The following is a 21773-nucleotide window of genomic DNA, read 5'->3' as shown; positions in this document are numbered from 1 at the left end:
GGTATTTTTTTAGGAAAATGCCAAAAGTAGAATTTAACGTATGCTTGTTGCAGAAAAGTACAGTTATTTCTCAATAAGCAATGCTGATTTAATTAATAAAATTCATCTTATATGAGAATGTCTCAAGGCAAACTTAATTATACCTTTATATTTCCTAATTTAAATTAAAAATAAATATTTTACATTTTTGATACGTTAATCATTTTCGTATTCACATATTGATTTTGTAGTTTTCTAGATACAGTTAATTGCAAACTTATTTTTATTTTATGTAAGTTTGCAACTAAGAAATAGAGAAAAACTGAAAAATATGGAATAACCATATAAAAAATTTCTCTATTGAATTTTAATGAATCGGTCAATCACAATCGTTAAATCAAATTAGGTGATTTCTCCGATTTTTTTTAGTGTCAAAAGTGAACATGATTTGTATTTAATCTAGGTTTAATTAAAACGAAAAAAGTAAAAAAACAAAAACTTGTAGATTTATTTATACATATGTATAATAATTTTAACACTAAATAGCAATGTGATATCTAACGATGATAATTGAATGAACAATTAGAGAGAGAGAGATGAAGATTTTACCGTAATTTTTAATGTAATTTGATTTTTTATATTTTTAATGAATTATTAGCATTCATACTTGGTAACTCTATTGCTTCTCAGTAAAAATGAGTTAAAAAAAAGTGACTCATCTTATGTGACATTAGGTGATGTTCATTTGTTGTTGATTATACCATAATAATATTGGGTACTCTTCGACTATCGTTAATGTGACTAATAAAAGAAAAATTTTCTTATTTTTTGTTTTTGAAAATATTTAAATTAATTTACCAGTTAGCTATAACTTTTCTGTTCAAAAAATTAATCATATTTTTTTTCTTTTAATTTTACAGATTACTCAAAACTTGAATAGAAATAAAGAAAAAAGGACGAATAAGGAAGTTGATTCTTTTTTTTAATTTTCTGAACGAGAAAAGGATTTATAAACTTTTATAAAAGAAAAAATTTATTTTGATAAGAAAAAATAATTATTTAAAAAAAAAATGGGTACTTTTGACTGTTGGAATGCATTTTCATTATCAAATGATGAAACAGATAGAATGGAATTTTTATTAGATAGAGAAATTGATACATACGTATGTAATAATTATGACGATCTATCATTTATACATTCAGATCTATATAATTTGGATACATATCGTAGTATACATGATGATATAAAACAAATTGAATCATCTGGTTCAACAGCAGCATCAGATGCAAGTGTTACATCAGAACCAGAAATAGATATAAAACCAAAAACAGAAATACGTAATGTTGATTGTATGTGGTCTGGTTTAGGTAATTTATGGGATAGAAAAACAACAAATCAAAGATCAAATAATCAACAACAAACACAATCACAACAGCAACAACAACAACGACAACAAAATTCTTCTTTAATACAAAATAATGGTGTTAATTCAAATTATGGTTTAAATGGTATTAATAATAGCAGTAACACAAATAATAATAGTAATAATGGTGGTAGTAATAACGGTGGAATATCAACAGCAACAACAACAAAATTATCAGCAAAAAATATACAAAATATTCCACCAGGTGCATCATTATTAATTAATTCACGTTTAAATCAACAAAAGAAATCACAGTCATCACCATCATCTAAATATCATAATAACAGCAATAATAATAGTATATCAACATTAATACCAAATATATTGGCATCAGATTTCATAAAAGATCGTGAATCAATGCAACAGCAACAAAGTCATCATCATAATCATCATCATAATAATTATAATAATAATACATCAAATTTATTAAATAATAATAATATAATATTAGCTAGACCAGATACACCATTAAGTTTAGATGATGATGCACCAGAATTTAAACATTCTGTTGATTTAGCTGCATGTATAACAGGATCAAATAATATATGTTTAGATTTAAATAATATACAAGATACAACTGATAAAATGATTATAAATAAATTAAAAGAACAATTAGAAGATACAAGTACAGATAATATTGATATTAGAAATATAATACCAGGTAATAATAATAATAAAAAACGTTCCTTAACAGAAGTTTTACATGCAATTGGTTCAATTGATAAAGATTATTTTTCAAATGATAATAATAATTTTATAAATCTTGGAAGTAATAATATTGATTTATTAACAATACAACAGCATAATAATATTATAAATCAACAGAAACAAAAACAAACATCAATATATGATTATGGTTCAAATACAGCACCAGATAGTGAATTATCACAATCAAGTTCAGAATCTGAAGGTGATGATTTAGATGATGATGATGATGATGAAGATGATGATGGTGAATATGATGATGATAATATTATAAATAATAGTGATGTTATTGGTGTTATTGATGGTGTTAATGGTGGTGTTAATGATAGTTGCGGTAATGGTATTAATAATAAACATGTTTCAAATATATTTAGAATACCATCAACATCACAATTTCGTAAAAATAACAATTATACAACATATATTGATCATAGTTATACAAGAAGTAATGAAAGTAATGTTGATGTTGTTGGTATTGGATTAGAGACGCCATCCGATTCTGGTAAGTTTATTTTTTTTTTTTTATTGTTATTATTCCATTTTTTAGATTGATAAATTTTTCAATTATGTACATAAAATCAAATTTTGTTTTGGAGATTCTTTATTTGCCATCGTATGTTTTTTGATATAATAATATTGAATTAAATAATTCACGCATAAGGATTTAGAGAACAAAGAAAAAATTTTAAATAAATTTACTTTATGCGCGAAATTATTAATAATTGATAACAATTGCAAACTTTATTATTGTTTGATTCCATCACAAGTTTAAATGACATATATCGAACACGTTCGAACGAGCAATGTTTTTTACGATAATGTCTTGCGCACGTCCTGTCCTCCCAATAATAATTTCTAAAAATACAAATCGCATTTATTTACTTATTCTCAAACAGATTTTTATAATACTTAATCATAATTCATTGAAATGACATTTGATATAAATTTTTCGAACATGTTCGATCGAATATTTTGATTTATAAAAAATTCTCTCTTAAAAGCAATAATTTTTAAATTAAAATAATTGTATTAAAAAGTAGAAAATTTTTCAAATAATTTAATAATAAATTATTAAAATGAAATTTAAATAGATTATCATTTATTTAACTTGACTGAAAAGTTTCTTATCAAAACATAATTCTTTTTATTCTAATTTTTGTTCTTTTTTTGTTGATGAAAATTTTTGATAATCGTTTCAAATCAAACGTTAAACTTTTTATAGAAAAATTTTTTTTTCTTCTTTACTTTCATAAGTATTTGTGATACTGTCTACCTTTTTTACATGAATTTTTTGTTTTATTTTTTTTGAGGGAAAATTCTCCTTCCTTGAAGTTTCTTGAACCTAGGTTAATATCATAATAAATGAAATGGAAAATAAATAATAAGTATTTTTGTAGGTATATAAAACCAACTCGTGTGTCTGTATCGAAAGAAGTCATTTTTCCTTTTCCATTTTTTTATGAGATTATGGTTTTTTGTATTCAGTCAAAAATAAAACAATTTTACCTATATGTATCTCTCTTATATATTACATATTGCATATTCTCATATACCATGTCTTTACTAGTTTTCATTTAAAAAATAAAGAAAATAAAATTTTGATTCTGAACAAATATGAATTTCAATCGTAACATGAATATAAAAGATATAGCATGAGTTTATAGCATGATATATATATATATATATATATATATATATATATATCATGCTATAAACTCATATATATATATTTATTATATTAACAGTATTAAGTATAGGATGATGTCAAAAAGATAATCTTCAAAATAAGAAATAAAATATGAAAATCAGTAAAATCATTTATTATGTTGTATATGTATGTGTTGTGAATGCCGAATAAGGAGACAAAAATCGATATTTAACACGCGCTTCATTCAGTTAAAATGGAAAAACAATAAGAATCAAATATAAGTCCTGGTTTCCTCCCAAATAGCAAACAATAGAACAAATCTTTTTTTGATACTCCGATAGATTTCACTCCTTAATCTCTGTTCACAAATTAGAGGAAATATTCTGTAATGGAATTTATCGTGTTCGTATGTATCTATAACCAGATTTGCTGTGGCAGCTTACAAATATAAAATTTTAACTCTTGTTCTGAACTCAGCTCAATTAAAAAACCTCTAATTTGTATAAATATAATTCAAGACTTTCGTCTAGTACTGTTTGTATATAAATTTGTATATTATTAACATACAAATATACATACATTTAAGTTTAATATTGTTCTACAAACTTAAATAACATACTTTATACATGTGAATAATACAAAGATTACAGAAGTTTCGCAAATACATGTACAATACATGTAAATGGGTACAAGTATACAATCATAACTTGTGCATAACAAGTACATAGCCTCATAAACATGTATATATATGTTATAAACTTGCTTATACCGGCTAAAAATAAAACAAATTTTTTTGAATATATGCTTATATGTTTCCATTTGGAAAGGAAGGGTAACGGGGCTTAAAGAGAGAATAATAGCAAAAAAAAAAGCTGTGTCAGACATGCGCATTCAATTAGTGATTACATTACAGTACAGAATTTCATAATACTGTAAGAGAATATGTTTTAATGTATAGTAGAGGAAGGGGAAAGAAAGAGAAAAGGAAAAAAGAAAGCATATACTCAAAAAATCTCTTCTAAAAGTTTTTGTTCTGTTTTAACGAAAAATCTTAGATAACCAGAAAAAAAGCAAAATTTATAGAGAGGGCGAAAGGATAACGTGAACCCAAACCACCAAAACCCATATTAAATGTATAACATGCAATCATACTTGACTTCTGTTTGTATGAATGTTAATAAGTGTTGCTGAAGTCTTCAATTTTTTTTTTATCTTGCAGCATTCTCTTGTTCAACTCACAACCTTATGTCTACATTTTTTTTTTATTACGATTTTCAATTGAGACTTCCATTAAACGATTCATGTTCCTTTTTTTTTTGTTTACTTTTGTTATTCTTTTACTCATGCCAATGCTCTTTTAATCTATTGCACACTCAATCTTTATGTACTTACTTTAAAGAAAAATGGTAAATGATAACTGAACACACGAAAAATTCCCCAAAAACAAAAAGAAATGAAAATAATTACGTGCTCCGGAAGAAGAGAGGAGGGGTAATAGAGAAAAAGAGACAAAAAAACCGGGCAACCCCAATTTTTAAATTTTAAATTAGGAATCCTTTTTTTTGTTTTTTAATTTATTTACTGGTTTGTTCTTTTAGTTTAAAAACTTATTGTTTCTATATATATGTACATACATAGTTAGTTAGACCTTATGCATTTGTATAACAAGAAATTTTTAAATTACCTTAAAAAACGCTTTGAAATATTTTTATATATTTCTTGTTGAAAGGAAGGGCTACTCAAAATATAGAGAAAAGGGGGTAAAAGAAATTTTAAAGATAACAGACGCCTTTTATACTGCAATATGTCAGCATGGTTATTAAAGTAAATTCTTGTACTTAACTACGACCAAATTTCCGAGTCCTTTTTTTTTTTATTTTCTTCTTCTTTTTTGATTTGTTTCCTTTCCTTTTTTAGGCTCTTGTTCTAAATTTTTTTTTTCTTTTATTGATTGTTTTAAATTAATTTTTAATATAATATTTTTTTGTATATGGAAATGAGTGCTTCAATTAAGTTTCCATTTACATTTTTTTTTGATTCTCACAAATCACAAACTCATTGAAATGAAAACAAAAACTGAATGTTTACAATTGTTTGCTGAGAAAAATCACTAATTCGGAAGAAAATGCAAAAGTAACGTCAATTTGACTCATAAATATAATTTTAATTACTGAGTACAGTAGAATGCAAATAAATTCTAACATCGATATTGTAGAAATCCCGCAAAAATACAATCAACACTTATGAGCTGGATTGAGTAATCAATACAGTATTACCAAGGTTCCGACGATACAATTTCAATATAAAATTTAATTTAGAATTTCAATTTAATTCTAAAATTTTGAACGGATTCGTCTGTAAAACGTTTATATAAAATTAGGTAATTTCAAATTTCATGTAATAAAAAATTTTTTTAAATCATGAAAAAAACTGATTCACATTATAAAATTATTAGATTGTACATTACCCTCTAGTTAATTACACGCTAATATAAAATTGTAAAATATTTTCAACTTTTTTTTTACAACATATTTTAGTAATTATATTATAAACTCTTTATAAAATTAAAAGAAAAAGAAAATTCATAATTTTTTATAACATGTTTAAAACGTATACAATATGCACATACAATATAACAATAAAAAAAATTGCATATTTCTTGGCTTATCCCCTTGTTCATTTCACTATTAAAGTGATGATATTTTAATAAAATTATTGCGGTTTTTTTTAACATAATTAATAACTACCGGTTAAAAAAGTAAAATGGAAAAAAATCAAAAATATTTTTGTATTATTAAAATAACAATGTATGGAAATATTTTTTTTTTTTAATTATTTCCTTAATTTCAGTAGAAAATATAAAAATTATTATAGCACTTTATATTATGTGGAGTGCTGCCTATATTTCGAGATTATATTCGTCGTATATATTTTATGTTATAATACTGTACTACACTTTCCAACATTATTCTTCAAATAACATAAAATTAAATTACAATATTATGTGTATGTATGTATGTATATACATATATATAAATTGTACAACAGCATTTTATGAGTTTTATGTGAAAAAATGTAAAATCAGCATAAATTACATATATTTTTTATGATATAAACTTGAATTTTTTTATATACCAATGAAAATAAATAGAAAATTTTTTTTAAAATAAATACTCTAAATTATATATATATATGTATATACATCTCGTTTATATATATTTAAATTAATATGTTTATAAGCATATAATAAAATTTAATATGCATGCAATTTTTTATAGTACATAATTATTATTATGCATATTATTATAATTGAATAATAAGCTCTTGGATTATATTAAAATATGGTGCCGTACTATAAAAGCCTTACTATTATATACAATATAAGTCAAAGAAATGTTTTTTCTTACTGTTTTGTAAGTTTTGTTGCTATGCAATTTATTAACTAGAAAATTTTCAAATTGTAAATTATTTTTTGTTTCATTGTCATGCGAATAATATCTCCAAATATTTTGAGGAAAATTTAATATAAATGACATTAAATAATTTTTCAAACAATTTTTTTTTTTGGAGAATTTTCTTTAAATTACCTATGTTTCTGGGATAATACAAAACCGGCTTATAACTACAAAATTGACATAAGTACAAATGCTCTATTTCTATTTCTGTTGCACGTAATAAATAAAACAATAAATGTCTTAATATTAAAAATGCTGTTGTTAAACTCTTTGCGTCGAATTTCCGAATTCGAGTTTTTCTGCAAATGTTACTTATTGATTTAAATTATATTGTTCAAATTTGCCTAATTTCAAATTTATTTAAGACATTTAGAATAAGTAATTCATATATTTTACATAGTATCTTTGTAAATTATCTAACAAACAAAAATGTCTGCAATAATACTAAAGGTATTAATTTTTATTTAAAAAAATTTACGTATACATTAGATGAAAATAATTTCAAATAAAGTTATTTTCATCTTATTTCTATGCAGTATTGCTCAGCATCTTTTTTTACTTTTTTTTATTATTAAATATTATCTAAATGCAATTTTCATCATTGCATTTCAAATCAGCTTTAATTTTATGTAATTTTATTTTGTACTATATAACTAAATGATAATGCTGACGTCATTAGTTCTATGAAATGCCACTAGAATTTCAATAATTTTTTCTTTTTCTAAAAAGTCGTAATTTTTTGTTACAAAAGCAAAGATCAAAATGTGAAAAATATTAATTGTGTAAACTATAAAAGAAAAAGTAATATTAGGCGTTTTATACAATTATTGTAGAGATTTGTATGACGACAATATTTTGAGTGGGGGGAAACAGTTTTAAAGCAGTTATAAGTAGTTTATAGCATTTAAATATTAATATATAGTTATAATATCAATACATATACATGCATACATGTATCTGTTTTACAAATATGTATATGTTAATACTATTATCTTAACGTACATACATACATATATACATACTTGAAGGGGTATACATATAACATAAAATTAAATGTTATGATGCTAATTGTAGTTTTAAATTAATTTTTGAAGAAAAAAAAAACGATAGCGAATAAAATAATTTGAAAAATATGTGAACATTTTTATTAGAAATGTTTATTTATCAAATTTCTGAAAGCAGTTTAGTAAATTTTAAAAGAACTTATTTTTTTTTTAAATCGATTTGAAAAAATTTGCTTTAATTGAATCATATCCGATTCAATTGATCCGATTTATTTATTTAATTCATTTTATCAATTACAATTACTGAATTGCCTAACAGTACAGTATCAAGGACTGCTTCTTTGAGGTCATTCCACGAATTCAGATGAATTAATATGAATTATATGAATTAATAATTCATATTTAGATTAAGAATTTTTAATAGAACTTTTAATTTTCTAATATTTTATTAATTGTGCAAATAAATTATTAAACAAACTCAAAAATTTTTACCTTTAACAGCATATACGATTACATTATTATATAATTACGTACGTATGCACATACACAACTCATACATTTATAATAATTTAAAATCTTAAAAATCTTGATTGAATAAATATTCGTCATCGTTAGTAAGAAATTAGGTGAGGCTTTCAAATTAAAATATGCAACAAAAAAAAAATTTCTTAAAATTTACATCAGCATTTTTCATTGAAAATCATTAAAGAAAAAAAAAACTACTTAATATTAAAATCTTAAAAATAATAACAAAAAGAAAACTACAAAAAACAATAATAATAACAATATTGACGGCAATGAACGACAAAATGTTGTCATCAATTTGTATTTTATTTATTTTATACATCATGCAATGGCAATCCATTAAAAAAAATACTCAGTCTCGTTTTTAATATTGCCATATTAAGCGTATAAGAAGAAAAAAATTATTATGTCGCAGCAAATATTCGTACTCTACAACTTTTACTAGTAAAAATTAATAGTAAGATTCAGAATACAAATGAAAAATTAAATAAAATAAAACAAGAAAAAAAAAAAAGAAAAATATTACGAATAGTTCTGTAGTATATTTGTAGTTTTTTCATATTATTACCCGTCTCTTTCCTTCCTCTTGTCAAAAATTGAATCTACTACACCTCTTCTTCCTTCATCATTGCTTCTATGCACAAATCTTTACCAATTTAATTTAATATAATAGTTTGTATGTATTAAATAAGAATTGGGGAAGTATTTTTGTTTGTTTGCTTGTTTGTGTTCTTCCTATGCTACAAAAATAACGCTGTCATGCGCATTTTTTTTTTTAAATTAAAAAAAAATAAAAATATTTTTTTTTTTTAATATTTGGCGGGAATGCAATTTTTCAATTGAAATAAAAATAAAAAGAAAAACAAAAACAAATCAAGAAAAATAAAAATTACGTAGAACGTACTACACAAATTATTATTATAAGTAGAGAAACTTCGAGTAATAAAGACTATAAAATGAGAATTAAGGATTTTATAATACTCATTTCATTGTAGGTGTATTAACTGTTTTATAAAATAAAAAAAAAAATAAAAATTTATGTTAGAGAAAGAGAAATAAAGTGGCTCAATGAAAATAACAAACAAAACAAAAAATTAAACCGCAATTTATATATTGCAGGAGGCATGAGAAATGCAGAGGTGGTTGAAAAGAGTAATTTTTTTTTTCTTCAAATATACCGAAAATCAAGTATAATTTCGAAATTTGGAAGTATTATTTGAAGTAACATTTGTACATGCATACATAAGAAATTATTGTAGTATATTATGAACGGTGCGAGTAGCATGAGTAGTGATGGGTCGTGTTTTGTACGTTATAGTAACATCTAAATATTTTACTTGCTTCCAAAGAAAACTACTAGTGGGGGTACTTCAATTATTTAATGTAAAACAATATTTAATGTTGATTAATATATAATGTTGATTTACTTGGGACTTAAAAACAATTCTTTGAATATGAGACACCAACACACAAAAAAAAGTTAAATTTAAGGAAATATATAGTTTTGGAATAGATTGAAAATAATTTAAAATATTTTGGTAAATTACAGAAAATTTAGACTGAATTTTAAGTAAGTATCTACATACTAAAAAATTTACTTTTAAATTAACATTCAAATGAACGCTGGAGACCAAATAATTTATATGTGATTAGTAAAAATAACAAAATTTTATTTGATTTTTTTTTACTACAATTTTTTCTTTTAAATTTCCATCACTGTTTTATATGTACCATATTATCAAATTCATAATAATTTGCTGAATAATATATAAGTTACACTTTGCACGTATGTACGTACATACTTATATGAATAACTAAATATACTAGATATGTATGCGGCTGTATGTTTATATTTATGTAATAAGAGCTTTCCAGTTAATTTTTTCATGCAAACAATTTATTTTGTTGCCTAAAACAGTACTACATAGATGGTGATATGCAAAAATTAAGTAAATATACATAGTTAAAATAAATGAACATACGTTCTTACACAGCTTTTGTGTATTTAGACTTATATGTACTTACTATATAATTTTCTGTTTTTGTATGTTGGTCTCAACTTTTATGAGTCACGATATTTAAAAATTGACTTTTTTTTTTTTCATTCTCTATTTTGTATTTTGTACGTGGCTTGTTTTTTCTAATTATGATTATGATGTTGAAGAATGAGAATTTGGGTTTTATTATAACAATATAAATATGGATATAAATATGTATACATAAATATAAGTATATACATATAATAATTTTGTTAAATTTTGTTTTAAAAATAGTTTGAACCTGTCACCGAAAGAAAAAACAAAACAAAAAATTAAATTAATTTCGTATAAAAAACTGACTACATATAATTATGTATAGCTGCTGCCTACCTACCGGCATTATTTACTCTTTTATATTATTTATATTTAAATGTATGTAAGTACATACAAGCATACATAATTAATGCTACTAAATATAGTATAAGTTTTTATGTATTTTTATAATACACATTTTTTTTTCTTTCCTTTTTGGCGCCTAAAAATTGAATTCAATTGAATTTTATATGATGCAAAAAAAAAAAGTTTTTCCATTTAGATTTATGACTAATTTTTTTTATTAGAAAAAAGAACTTTTCAGTTCTTATTTTAATTTATCAGAAACATTAAAAATAAAACATTGCGTTTAAATTATACAAGATGTGAAAAATTATTTTTTGCATTTTGCGCCAGCCAAATAGACAATTTCATATTTTTATTTTTATCTTTTCGATCCGATGAAATGAAAAATAGAAGAAGAGAAAGACAAGGAAAATATTATAACAGTATAAGAGACGGAGAGAAAAGAGGAAAAAATTTATGAAAAAAAAAAATGTCAAAAATACTTTTTTTTTTCTACTTAAATGAGTAATTATTAGGTTATTTGTGCAATTTTTATTGCAAATATTTTCAGAATTTCCGGTATCGCTGTTTATTTAGTTTAGACGTTCCCAGTATTTTTTGTGGGAGTAAATAACATATGTACATATGTACATTATATGTTTAAACAATGCATAATCAATTCGTTAAGAAAATTGATTTTTCTTGGAATTTAAAATTTTGACAATAAATTTTTAAATTTTGTAATTTGACAATAAATTTTTATTGGAAATTGGTATAAGAAAATGAATGATAATTAAAATGTTTAAATATTACTTTTTCAATATTATTTTGGGTAGAAATGTTTTTGCCTTAGATCTCTTCATTTAATACCATTATTAACCAATATAGCATTTATATTAAGTAGGGAATTATGACATGAAAACTATCTATATTTTTTTTCATTGCATTCCATTATTTTATACGCACTACAAATTGTTGTTGTTGTAGTCTATTTAGTCCACATTGTTGTAAAAAAAGTAGGGTACTTAAATTTAATAATTATTTAAAGTATTTTTGTAAAATAAACATAATTTTTTTTCATTTTTTAATAATATACGTAATAAATTTAATCCTCAATCCAGTAATAATTCACTTAAAATTTTTTCTCTACTTATTTTCCATTCCATATTCAATTTATTTTAATAACACAATTAAAAGTTAATTTTTGTTTTCAGTGTTATACAATTTTGTATGTAATAAAAGAAATTTTAATATAAATTTTTAAAATTTTATAATATTTAACTTTTATGTTGGTTAACATTTTTTGTTTATTATTTTTTAATGAAATTTAAAAACAAAATTAATTAATTAATTAAGTAAATGATCGTAAATGTTGCAGTAGTTACATTAAATTGGTAATTAAACCAAGTTAATTAATTTAAAATTTTAACTTAACAAGCCAATATTGTAGAGGGCGGATATGATTTTTTTATAGTGAATATAAAATTACATTGAAAATAATTTATTTATAAGATAATGGCAATAATTATAATATTAGTAATAACAAATAATAAACTCTTCTCTGTATTTGCATATTTTATTTAATAATTGGGAAAAGAATCTACAATTAAGAGCGAGAGTTTAAAAAGAAAGAGAGCGTATATTCTCCCCTTTATATTTTTGTAGCTTTGAGGCTTATTATAGAAGGACTTTAGAAATTTTTTAATTCTGGTAAGAGAGTATTTTCAATATACAATATGAAATTATGAAATTATTTGAATAATTAAGCAATTTATTGTTATTATAATTCATAAATAATTTAATCATAAATCATTATAAATCACAAATAACTTATTTTTATTGCAAATCCTTCTTACACCATTTTGACTGTGGAGAGGGGAATTTTGTTATGATAAACGCAGTTTTCAAATCGCGGCCCCTACGTATATGCAAAATATATCGTGATTTGAATTCTCTTGTAATTTGCAATGACTAAAATACTAATTTTTAAAATCAAAACTAATTTTAAAAGAAAAAATTTTTTAACAAATTTGAATTTAAATACTTCTATTAATTCAATGATCATCAGTGATGTAATTTCTCATAAAATCCAATTTCAACATTATTGTAGATTTTTCTCTTCATTTTTTTTTCTATTAAAAATTAAAATAAATGACAAATTATTTGTAATTCAGATAGAATCATATGTCTATATAAGTATATAGGTATATAAGAATTTTTAAAAGAATTATAATCTCTGAATGTGTGTAATCAATTTGCGCAAAATTAAGAAAAACGCACAATAAAAAAATAAGAAAAAAAAAGAAATAAAAATAAAAAATTTATATTTTGTATATTTATTTTATAGTATGACCTTGTCTAGGAAATAAAAATCGAAATTTATTGTCGAATACTATTTAGCTAATAGGAAAAAATAAAAAAAGAAACAAAATAAATAAAATATTTAACATCAATTTTAATTACAATTTTTCTTTTTTTTTTTATTATAAATTTTAAAATATTTTCAATGTGAACATTTCACTTTTTATTTATAATTCTTTATTCTTTTATTTATTTTTTAAGTTATAAATTAAAATTCCTGTACGCACGCAAACACATACGTTTTAAAAAAACTATACTGAAATTTATTTTTATATTGTGATTTAAAAAAAATGTTAGAAATTTAAAAGCATAAAATAAAAAAAGATTTTTTGTTTTTTTTTCTGCTACATTTTATTAAATTTCAATTCTAAAATAGGAAATTTTAAATAGTAAAGGCTATTTGTAAAGGGAGTGATTAATTTGTTAGAAAAATTTACATTTGTGGTTAAATCTGTGATGGCTACATTATAAGAGATACGGGTGGTCTGATCAATTTTTGCTTTAAGGTAGGAATGCTTTTTTTTATTTTCTATTAAAAATTATAAGGGCCTCAAAATGTTATATGTTATAAAGTTATAGGGATAATAGGATATTATAAGGATTATAAGTTATAAGCTAGGATATTAGGATAGTTATAAGGATATCGGAATATTTAATACATGAAATTTTTAAAAGAATAAACACAAGACGTTTTTTAATAATATTACAATGAAAAAGCACATAAAACCTAAAATGAAGTGTATACTTATTAACAAGTGATGATTTTCTTGCAAATTTTTCCAAAAACTCCTACTAATTTCAGAAATAGACTTTCTTTCTTCTGAAAAGTTAGAATAGGTACGAGTTGGAATTTTTAAAATTTTGTAATTTTAAAGATTTATTTGGTTTAAGGTCAATTTTAAATCGTTTTCAAGAGAATAAAATATTTAAAAATAATATATTTGTTTTTAAGTTTTAATATTAAAATTTTCCTAGAAATGTTTCAATTTCTTGGTTCTATTAAAAATTTCTTTTGAATTTTACTTTTGCAAAATTCGCCGTAACATTGGCGAAACATTCCCTGATGTTATAAAATAATGTACGTAAATTTTTGCTGTTATTTTTGTTCCATTTTATATTTTAAAACTTTAATTGTTTGCTTCACTTAATTGAAATTTGTAGCAATTTAAATATTTAAACACTTAATCAAATATAATTGTTGTATATATATATATGAGTAAGAAAATATTATTTATAATTTTAATTGTTTTGTGTGTGTATGATTCATAAAGAAAGTATTTTAAAGAAATCTTTAATTAAAGTTTCTTGTTTATGTATATATCTGGAATTATTTCTGAAAATTTTTATATACCTATTTAAAGTAGTTATTAAATTCAATAGTAAATATTAATATTGGAATGAGTCAAAAGAATGGGATACATGGTAATATTAATAAAATAATATTATTAAGATAAAAAATTTGCAATTCAATTGTAATTTTGTTAATACTTAAGTATAAAGATAATTTTTTAATTATAAGAATTGGAAATAGCGTATTTAATTCCTAACAATTTTTTGGAGTGAGTAATTGTGCACTATTTTATATTTAATTAACAGCAAATTAAAGAACAATTTAAAAAATTAAAATTAAATTCAAAAATTCGATTAGTTTTTAATTGAAAACTTTTGAATAATAGGTATAGAAAATTATTACTTTATGAGAGCTCAAAATAAAAATTTTAATTAGAACGATTAATATTGATTATTAAAAATTTTTTCTCTCTCACTCTCTCATTTCTTAACAGTATACATAAAATATATCATTTTACTGTAATCATAATAAAATCATCACAATCTCTCTGTTAATACTAATTTACATTACTAATCAACTGAAAATTGTGTTAGTACATCCACAATTTTCATATTATGCCAGTGTAAACTTAATTTTCAATTGTGGTTTGGAAATAATCAAATAGTATTCAAGTTCCTTCATTATAAAATCATTTAATTTTGCATAAAAAATCTCTTTTAAAATTTTACCATTTCCAAATAATTAACTTTTTCTATAAGCTAGAATACAATTTGATTTTTCCAAAAAAAAAAAAAAAAGCATTGCTTTTTTTTGTTAACATCAAAAAATAATTAACTAAAAATTTCCAATAATTCAATAATGCGTACATTAAAGATTTCGGGAAAAAGAGAACAAAAAAAAATTTCCATTTATTTCCCAGCATTTTTCCTCGCTTCTTCTAGAATAAACAGAAAAAAATCTCGATTTATTGAACCAAAGACAGGCAAGCAGTTTTTTTCCTTATTTTTACTAATTTTTTGAACTCAAATTGGAGGCAAAAAAAAGAAATCTTTCACATGAAAATCACAAATATTTTTTTTTTCTTTTTTTTTTCCTTTTTATTTTGATCTTGAAAGTTTTTTAACATTGCGAAATGACTTTTTGTTTTTCCTTTTTAAGATTTTTTTTTGTTTGGTTCTGTGTTACGTGTTTGTTATTATTTTGTTTTTTTGCTCTTTAATTTCTAAACGCAAAATATACACACACTGACTCTTCCATAAAAACAAATAAAAAAATGGGCTTTTTTTTTTAAACTAAATTTATATAAAAAGATAAAATATGTATGTATGTACGTACGTACCATACCAACCCACCAAATAAAAATGTATAGTAATATATAGTGGTGTATGTATGTAGCAATGAACTTTTTCAAGGTTAGAAATGAACTAATAAAATGTAATAAGTAACATAAAAGAGAAAAACAAAAACATAACAAAAGAAGCAAAAAGAAATGTTTAATAACAATAATAGAAAATAATAACAAATAAGTAACAACAAAATAGCAAGAAGAAAAAAAATAACAACGATAGTAGCGCTCATAAACTAATCATTACTGTTACTATCAATACCAAACCACAATTACACAATAATAACCATTAAGTTTATTTACATTATATACTTAATAAAATATTAGAGAATTTTTCCTATGTAAACAAAAATTTTACAAAAAAAAAAAAAAAAAGAGAAATAATTTTTAAAACTACCAGAAGAACAGAAACACAACTGATTAGTTATTTTGTAATTAAAATAATTTCTATTACTAGTGTCATGCTAGTAACTACCATAGTTCTAGAAAAAAAAAGGACGCTCTTTTACTCTCTTACTCTCTCTCTACATGCTGTTCTCTATTTTTTTTTTTTTTTTTAAATAATACAAGAATTTACTAGTAATGTTAGCAACCAAATGGCATTCGTAAAGGGGGAGGAAAAGTAAAAAACAAAACAAGAAGGCAACAAAAAAAAATGCTAAGAGATCAGAAATAACCCCCCTTAAATGTCATTAAACTATAAATTTGTTTTTCTATTTTTTTTTATTTCATTTGTTGTTGTTCTTTTTTTTTACGCAATTTTTTTTCTATTTCGTGTGGTTCTGATTAATTTTTTTTTCTGGTTCTATTCTTGAATTGTTTTTTTGAGGTAAATTAGAGAAGGATCAATAAAACTTTACTTTCAATGTCAAAAAATGTTAAAAAAAAAAATATTAATTTTCTTTTTTCTCTTTTTCTTGCTGTTAAATTTAAAACAAGCTAAATTGAGTCATGTATTTAGTTTTTAAAATATTTTTGTTGGCTATATAAAGATTTTTTTAAAAAAAAATTTTTTTAAAATATAATAAAAATGTTGACATTTTAAAAAATATTATTAAAGAATTTTTTTTTTCTGTGGGGAATTAAAACAATAAAATGACATCATTCTATATTAAAATTTGGTATTTAAATTAAAAAAATTTAGATAATTTTAGGATAAAGGAGAAAAAAAATGCGTGTGTCGCGTACGTTTGTATGCTTGTGTCATACCAAAATTATTATTTTTTCTGTAAATTAAATTTATGACAGTTGATTTGTTAAAACGAGTAATGAAAGTATATGTATAACATTATTAATATTTTTGTAATCTAAATAAATTTAATCTTGGTCATGTAATTTAATTTCATTTATAATATTTTATGATGGTGGTGTAAAACGAGCACGTACATTTTTGGGATTTCGCGAAGGACTCTAAATGAACAGTTGGCTAATTTAACAAATGATGATAGTAATTTTTTAATAATAACAATTATACATTTGTATGAAACCTAACATTTTTGCATGTGTGTCATCAGTGTGTCGTAAATTTTTCTCAAAAATTTCTAACTAATTTAAAAAAAATTCTTAGGGTTAGTGTTAAGTCTTAGGCAAACGTACTATTTTTAGTTTTGCAATTAATGTTTGATTACTCCACCGTTGACATGCAACAATGTATGATTGCATCTAACCAATATCAAATAGTTTTTAATTTTTTTAAACTGTAATTACAAAACTAAAAATTGTGTGTGTGCTGGAGTTCACACACTATAATTTGCTTCTTAAATTAATTGTAACTTTAAAAAACTAAAAATTTAATTTAAGTTTTGGTTTGAAGTTAGTAATCATACTCAAACATGAAAGTAAAAATTTAACTATCAAACTTTTGAAAGTATGATAATATTATCACAATATTTTGTGATTAATAAAAGTTCAATGAATTTGGGGAAATTTGTAAATGAATAGCTTAAGTACGATTTATTATTTCAATAATTTCCTTCTTTTTTTTTTTTTTTAATTACTTCAATTATAGGATATAGTAACAAAAACTAAAAAACGAAAAAATTAGGTACAATTAAAAAATTTATCAGTTAATAATTTTTATGTGATATACTCGTATAATAAATATATTTATATATTAAATAAAGTATATAACATTATTTAATTAATAATTTGCGTATAGCAATAAAGCAAAACGAAATTAAAAGAAAAGAAAGAAGCTACTTACATGCAAGTTATTTTGTGTTGTTCATAGTTTTCATGGTTTACGCAAAAAAATGTTAATAAACTCAAAAAAAAATTTCATGTTTTTTTTTTTCAACAACAATTTTACGATTGTATAAATGAAATTTTTTTCTTCGTATAATTATAATAGTTTCTAAACACGATAACATAAAATTTATAACATTTAAAAATAATTTTTTAATTACCTAAATTTCATTAATTTTCTTCGTTTTACATGATTTCAAATTTTTTAAATTTAGTTTACAGTAAAATTTAATATTAATTTATAAATAAAAAATAAATAATTTATTTGGAAAAGTACCTATTTTAATGAAAATTTCTCATAATAATATCGAATCATTATTTTATTTTGAATTTTTTATTGTGTAATCTGATAGAAATTTGAAAAATAGTCTCTAGTAAAATTCTTTCCATTTTAGCTGAATAAGTATGAGTTGAAATCAGAGAACATTTTTATATATAAATGAGTACATTCAATCTCTTAAATTTTCAAACAAAATTTGATTTGAATTTAATGAAAAATTGGGTATTTTTTTTGAAGAAATATAAATTGGTAATAATTTAATTTATTCTTCCTCATTTCGAATTCGATCTTAATACAAAAGTTAGAAAAAATTTCTTTTGGGAATGATAGTTAATATTTTCCTTTTTATTTGATGTTTTCTCTCTTGCTTCTATTTCTTATAAATTATTTGGTTCTCCCTTTGAGTTTGTAAAAGAAAGAGACTGTAGAAGCACGAAATGAAGTGTGAAGGCTTGTTTAAAGGCATACAAAAATTTGTATAAGAGCCTTTGATTAATGTAAATTTTTTGCCTACATACTTAATATGTTTCCTCTAATTTACTCACCTTTGTTTTTTTCTTGTTTTTATGTTCTGGAAATGATAAACCACAAGTAATTTTTCATTTATTAACAATTACTTGTTAAGTATATATTATTATAATAGTTGTATGTCCATAATAAGACAAAGTGTATGAGCACAATTTGAGTTAAAATAGCAACAACAACAAAAATGTAGTTACTTTGATTATTTTGTTTTCTTTCTCCTTTCTTAGTGCTTAACTGCCAAAATAAAAGTCGTGAATATTGTTTAATTTTTTTTTTTGTACATACAAAAGAAGCCAAAATTAAAGGAAAATGCGAAAAATAAAAACGAAAGAAAAAAAAATGCCGGTCGTTTGTTTAGCTAAATTTAGTCGGCATCTTCAATAATCATATGTACATACATACATTCATATTAAGTAATATTGAGGTGTATAAGATATTATAGTTATATATGCTCTCAAACTCTCATACCATAGTCTTATTTCTGTGTATATTTTATGTTTGATTTCAACATCATACAGTATTTATTATAATTATTCATGTACATATTTTGTTTTATATATAAATATAATTGCGTATTCTTGTATGTAGATATATAAAATTTATATATACATATATAAGTACATTGTGTATAACATTAAAAAAATCTATGTTTTTTTTATACATACAATATATAAACTTTAAATACACATAGTATCTACAATATAAGTTTGAAAGACTATTTTTGGGTAAAGGAAAGAAAAGAAAGAATAAAAGAGAATACAAAAAAAAATAGCATAAAAACGCAAAATGTTCAAAAAAAAATTTTTTTTTTACACGTGTATAGAGATTTCTCTCTCAAGGTCATTTCAGTTTAATGTACTTAAAATAATATTTGTATACACATCTAATATAAAAATATAATATACAAGAATATATCTCTACTACATCATTATTTAGTTTTGTGTGTATATCAATATATCTTCTGTTCTTTTCGCCTCTCCTCTTTTTAACCATATTGTGACATAAGTATGTAGTATGTATTCGAAAATGAAAAGCTCATTATCCAAATATGTTCACATTTTAGTTTTGTTATACATAATTATAAATAGATACAATATTGTATACCTATAATTTATACAATTTTTATTATATACATAATAATGTTATTATATACTCATATACATACTTTAATCTTTAATAATAATGGGTGATTTTTTTTGGTAGGTAGGTTGGTATATATACCTATGTACATACTTATATAACATGATTAAAATATTAAATTTGGTTGTTAAAATAAAGCTTTATTTCTCCCAATTCATACTGTATAATAATGTATTTATGTATGTATATAAATATATAAGGATATTGTATATTTTACATAAATATGTACTTATATATGTAAAAATTTATGTAGAATATTTTTAAGTATACATTTATTATGTATGAAATGATACTAAAAATATATTATGTTTATATTTTATGCCATATACACTTCATACATACATACTTGCATTTATACATAAAGAAATGTATTATTGGAATTTTTTAATATTGATGAAAGCTAAAAATATATTCTGTACATGATTTTTTTTTAATACATATTGTATAAGTTTATGTTTATATACATCTACTAACTATATAGAGAGGCACATAGTATGGACACCCAACCAAAATTTATCTAAGCATTATTATCATTGATCGAAAATAAAAGAAGAGAAGAGTGTGAGAGGGGGTTGTGGGGGAGGCAAATGAAAGGAAGAGAAATGTCTGTTAATTTTTTATACCTTTTTTTTATTCTTTTTTATATCTAGAAATTGATGATGATAAAATTATAAATGGTATGTGTACTAATATTAACTATGTGCAAAATTTAGATTCTTTATGTTTTTGTATAATACAACAAAAAAAAAAATATGTTCAGACATAGAATAAATGTTTACATTCAATCATACCTAAAATACTTCGTAGTATAAGTTTATTTATGTACAATAATGAATCTAACAGGGTTGTAACTTTTGTTCGATTCAAGTTCTAACTGTGAAATATTATTATTTAACAGTAAATATTCGATATTCTAGTTAATTTGGGAGAATTTTTAATCTTTCAGTTTTAAATTATTCTATTTAACTGTTCTCTTTTTCTTTAAAAATGTTCTCCATTCATATTTTGAATAAAAAATCTTTAATGTATATTAACATTTCGTGGAGTTTCTCTAAAAAATTGTTAATTATTTATTTTATGAGACTTAAATCAACATACATATTTTATAAATCAAACATCGTTCATCAATTTTGTCCCAAGAGTCTATTCTTTTTGGCCTTCTATCATATGTGCAACACAAAATTTTTATAATATTTAATTATTATTTCACTTTTAAATTTAATAAAGTAGGTACATGCATTTATTTATTTATTCACATAAAATGCCCAACATAAACATCATTTTTTTTCCTCGAGATTTATTATCCGTCATAACTCTTTTTTCTATTAATTTATTATTTTTTTTAAATTTAATGTTACATCTATTAATTTATTTTAATTTTCTCTTTTTACCCTTTAATTTAAAAAGTTAATTTATTAAAAATTTGTAAATACATGCGTACATGGGATGTATACAAATCCAATAAGGTATACCAAAACTAGAACTAATTT

General features: G+C 22.3%; 1 protein-coding gene across 2 annotated transcripts in view; it reads left to right on the top strand.

Annotated features, from left to right (window-relative positions):
- The window catches only part of LOC129619085 (myc protein), a 135447-nt gene that overhangs the window by 77205 nt on the left and 36469 nt on the right, over positions 1-21773 (top strand). For both annotated transcript variants that reach the window (XM_055534169.1, XM_055534168.1), the window contains one exon: positions 900-2610. In XM_055534169.1, the coding sequence (XP_055390144.1) occupies positions 1050-2610 (1561 nt within the window). In that variant the 5' untranslated portion in view covers positions 900-1049. The remainder of the gene's footprint in view (positions 1-899; positions 2611-21773) is intronic.

The sequence above is a fragment of the Condylostylus longicornis genome, unplaced genomic scaffold (genome assembly GCF_029603195.1).
Source record: "Condylostylus longicornis isolate FDR11 unplaced genomic scaffold, ASM2960319v2 ptg000010l, whole genome shotgun sequence".
Lineage (NCBI taxonomy): Eukaryota > Metazoa > Arthropoda > Insecta > Diptera > Dolichopodidae > Condylostylus > Condylostylus longicornis.
The sequence above is the reverse complement of the archived record's forward strand: the minus strand, read 5'-3'. Positions and strand labels throughout refer to the sequence as shown.